At 34.3% G+C, this 5,000-nt stretch overlaps 1 protein-coding gene across 1 annotated transcript in view; it reads right to left on the bottom strand.

Annotated features, from left to right (window-relative positions):
- The window catches only part of LOC125036941, a 14,821-nt gene that overhangs the window by 8,299 nt on the left and 1,522 nt on the right, over positions 1–5,000 (bottom strand). Inside the window, exons 2-4 of the mRNA XM_047629901.1 lie at positions 3,646–3,715; positions 1,792–1,953; positions 1–217 (exon numbers count right to left, since the gene is read on the bottom strand). The exon at positions 1–217 is cut by the window's left edge and continues 10 nt beyond it. Coding sequence (XP_047485857.1) covers positions 1–217; positions 1,792–1,953; positions 3,646–3,715 — 449 coding nt within the window. The remainder of the gene's footprint in view (positions 218–1,791; positions 1,954–3,645; positions 3,716–5,000) is intronic.

The following is a 5,000-nucleotide window of genomic DNA, read 5'->3' as shown; positions in this document are numbered from 1 at the left end:
AATTGCTTCTTCAATCTTGCCAGCTTGTGCAAGCTTGATACCTTTCTCTGTTGCACTCTTGACGAGAGATTCCTCATTGGATTCTGAGAGCTGGATCAGGCGAGGTCTGAACTTCCCCCTGGAGAGCTTCCAATCCATGAGGCGGACCAGCTCCTGCCGGATCATGTGGGGGGGGCTACGTGATGCCACGGCTTTCCCAAGCTCCTCCTGGTACCATCTGGAAGATCAAGGGGAATCATTAAAATCTATTCAATAGCAAACATTTTTGATGCCTTCAAATTTTAAATGTAATAAAAAACAATCTACTATACCTATACATGTGCATATAATATATATATATATATATATATAATATAGATATATATAGATATATATATATATATAATATAATAATATTAGTATATCAAACACTCATACAATCACAGACATAAATACTCATACAAACAGAATCATGAAAAAAAAAATGGTGAAACTATAATTCAATAACAACTTGCTGCACAATATTTGGCCAGTCCTATTCACCACAATGATGTAAGACCTGTTAAAAATGGGCAGGCTTTTTTCCTGCAAGCCTTTTGTGATCAGTGAGACATGTATGAGCTCCTATCACACCTAGTATAGTCTAGCAAGTTTCCTCCAGCCACTTCATAATACCCCTTTCAAGCACCCCTCTCCCTAAACAAATGATACAGTCGTTTATCAATTTTTTTTTCCTGGGAATGGAATGTAGTGAGTATAGATTAGTTATTCTGGTACTGTATGACAAATATCATGAAACCAATCCCTCCTCATCTCTCCCACATTATACTATGATAAATCACAGTGTAGTACTTTTAGATCATTACTTCTCTCATGTCTAACTTTATTCACATATCTTATTTACAAGATTCTGGTAACTGACCCAAGTTTCATTTATGTGTATTTATAATGACTTTTTCAATTTTTTAATGATGCTCTATATATCTTATATATATTACAATGATACATGCATAAAATAAAGTCTTGATATGCTAGGAACTAAAATGTGGGAAAAAAGGCATTTTATGTAAGTAGGGGTAAGTAAAGCTGGAGTATTTGTGGTTCTTAGGAGTTAAATACATTTTTTTTTTCTTTTCCCCAATCGAACACATTAGCAAATATGTCCATTGACCTTTCTAGAAAGACCAGATAATCATACAAAACTACCAGACTGCTGACAAACAATCTAAAATATTTAATAAGGTTTAGGATTAAGACTACTGGAAAATGCCTTCATATAGCAAACAGAAGATATACTGAGAAACAAATACAGAAATGTTTGTAAAAAGATGTAATGAAACAGCCACAAAAGAGAGACACACTAATCCCTGAACTTTCCAGTCATGCCAGCCCTGGCTTCATCTTCAGATGGCAAAAGACTACCACTCATATTCAGAGACACTTCGAACACTTCAAATGGTGGCAGACATCCACCAGAAAAGGTGTCTGAAGTGTCTCTCACTTTAAGTGTATATCTCAAACTATTTAGGATAATACTATGATTATTCTCACTCACTGATTCTTTCTCATTTTCATCACAGTTTAAGGTAAATTTCAATTTAAAAATATTGCTCTTAAATTCTACCTTTTTTTACCTATGTAATACATTCACTTGAAGTTCTCTGTTTGAAAAGGAGTCTATTTTGACTAGAAAAATTGTAGCCATGTGTTTCCACTTTTTTGGCTGTTTCCTTTAATAAGACTGATACAGCAAAGTTATGCTCTAATTCTCGTGCCAAAAGAACCCATAAAAATGATAAAAATAATACTAACTTGTCTAAGGACTCCAAACTTTCTCCTTTTTTCTTATTTTTAAGCATTGCCTTAATTTGGAGAGCATCGTGGTAGACTGTGAGTAAAGCTTCATATTCCTCAGGAGTAGAACTGCTGAGGAACTCAGTAGTTGTGGGCATTTTGGGCACTTTCTTGAAGAACCTGAAAAGAAGAAAGAGATATATTCTCTATCTTACAAGGATGATTTTTGTGCACAAAACATTTATATACCATATGAACTACATGTTACTTTCATATTTTTGGTCTACCAATGTGTGGAATCATATGTTGATTACACTGCAGCCATTTTTTTACTTCTAAGTTGTCTATCTATTTAGCTTTAAATTAAGGAATTTAAAAATGGAACTAACTGCCCCCCCCCCCCCACACACACATACAGAGTCCTTGAAGGAATATACTGTATATAGAAAGATAGCAAGATAAAAGTATGATACAAGGCAAACAGGAGACAGGCAAGAGAGACACAGCAAGTCATGATATTAGCAATGTATGCTTATGAAGAAAACAGATTAGGGCTTTGTTCCTAATATCTCTAACATACATAGTATAATGACTAGTTTACTATCATTATGCAAAACAGAAAATAGGGAATGCCCACATACATGAAATTTCAAACCATTATCTGGGAATCACAAATTCTGAATTTGGAAAAAAGTAATTTTTGATAAAATAGGTCTAATCTATCACATACAGAATAACAAGGGAGAATACTAATATTACTGCGGCCAAACTGTCCTGATTAAAAGTTATTCATCCCTTTCCTCTTGAATTACAATATTTCTGATTTGGTATGACATAGCTACTATGTTCTACACAACTGAGTGCACAAGAATGTATATAGGTCTAACTTGAGTGTACTGTAATAAGTGAAATTATCATTATTTGTATTGCTGTCATTTGTTATCTTGTGTGTCAATTTCTGTGCTTCAAAAATGTTGGACACAATAATCAGTAAACTTCTGACTAGCAAAGTTAGAGGACAAGAGAGTCTGGAAAAATATATCTCCCGTAATGTGCCCAGAGCACTGACAGAAAGCACTGTTCATTTGTAAATCAGTGTAAAAAAAACAAGTCCGGGCATCCATCCCGACCAGTAACCCCATTATTCAAATCAACATACTATTTTTTGCTATTTAGCTAATACTTGTTCTATTTTCTTTTCAACCTTTGAACAGCATCTGGTTTCAGAGAAGTCAAAAAAAATCTATTTTGCTAGAATATATATGTTGTTGGTTTGTTGACCCTTGCAGGGTTATAAAACAAATAGCGGATTAGCCTATACTTTGCACGGATTACTGTTTCTTTACTTAATAGCTTTAGTTTTTAGTGTCCTTTACGGATATTACATTAGCTTTCCCCAGCATCTGTGTTGTCTAAGAGAAAAGAGTACTTTTATGTCAAACAGCACACATTATTTCCCATCTGCTTCTGAGCATCCACCACTAGCCTTGTACTAATCTGCACCAAATTACACTCTAATTATTAGGGGCACCAGATCTCGGTGGCAATTTCTCATGGCATTAAGGACCAGTGCAAACTCTTTTCTTACATGATGGAGGGTAGTCAGCCTTTACTGAAGCAGGGCCTTGAAAATGCCTGTCATAGCATTACCATTGAAATTAACATAGTCGACTGTATAGCACCTTCATGACTCCCACCAAACCTCAGGTAAATTTGGACAGAACCGCCAATATGATTAAAAACAGCCAGTCACATTCTTAAAAATCCATTACAGGCGTTAGCTGAACTTTGACCACATATCTTTCAACGATTTTCAAAACAAAGTTAACTGTTCTAAAAAGAGGGGTAATAACCACACTTAAAATCAAATACTCGAATAGCGCCTCGACAGAAGCAGCCTGGCTCTGGACCTCAAACGGATGTAGCAACGGCAGATTAAGACCTATTTTCACAAAGTCATTTAGCTCGACTAATAATTTTCACCACACAGAGTGTCGTAATTCTCAATAGGCTAACCAGCAGAAGTGTGAGAAAATGATGTCAGTGATTAGATAGGAAAAAAAAAGAAATGAAAGATCTAGATAGATTGCAGGTAGGCCTATGGAAAGTAGAGAGAATTCAAATATAAATTAAATATCAATGAGTATAAAAGAAAGGGTAATAAGAGAGGAGAAAAGCGGGTAATATCGACGAAAAATGGACAATGGATCAACAATAGGGAATAAAATACTGAAGGAAAATAGAGATTGAACGTACGACACTGCGCCGCGCTTGAGAACAGATGAAGAGGAAGACTGGAAAGAAATATTAAAGGAAATAACGTAACTTGTGATACGTCGTGCACGCCATCTGTTGAACATAAGGGCGGCGAAGGACAAACTCGCCGGTACTCGACTTGGGTTTATTTTCTTTCAGGGTCGTGTAGTGGTGAGTTGTTACGTGCCTATGGTTCTTGTGTTAAATCAGCGATAGATGTGGTCGTGTATAAGAGATACTCTTTGGTTAAAACAAAAACTCCATGCTGCTTATTGTTGTATTATCATGTTTTTACCGTTTCGTTCTTACTGTTGTTTTTGTTATTATCATTGTTTTCGTTAGCAAAAGCAACACTGTGTTCATCATTGCTATTGTCATTATTGTTGTTACCATCCTCATTATATCACTGATTTTATTAATATTATTGTCATTAGTGTCATCGTCATTATAATTTTTTATCATTATTATTATAAGATTATGATTATTATTATTATATACTCACTATTATCATCATTATTATTACTATTATTATCATTATTGTTATTATTGTTATCATTATTATTATTATTATTATTATTACTATTGTTATTGTCATTATCATTATTGTTATTATTATTATAATTATTGTTATCATCATCATTATTACTATTATTATTAGTATTATCATCATCATCATTATATCATTATTATCAATACTTCTCCCTTAACCTTCCTCATTTCCCTTGTTGCTCCCTCAACCCCTTCCCTCCTTCCTCCACCCCCTTTTTTCTCTGAGCCCCCTTCCCTTCCCCTTCCCTCTTTCCACTTTAAATCTCCTCCGTTTCTAATCTCGTTTCCCTTTATAATAATAAATCATAATAACAAAAATAATTATTATGATAGTGATAATGATAACAATAATTTTGATACTGAAAAGAACAAAGAATAAGATTCTTGTAGATTGGTAATATGATGCCTTTATGTGTGATCAC

Source organism: Penaeus chinensis, chromosome 22 (genome assembly GCF_019202785.1).
Source record: "Penaeus chinensis breed Huanghai No. 1 chromosome 22, ASM1920278v2, whole genome shotgun sequence".
Classification (NCBI taxonomy): Eukaryota; Metazoa; Arthropoda; class Malacostraca; order Decapoda; family Penaeidae; genus Penaeus; species Penaeus chinensis.
Note: the sequence above shows the minus strand (reverse complement) of the source record. Positions and strands in the feature narration are given on the sequence as shown.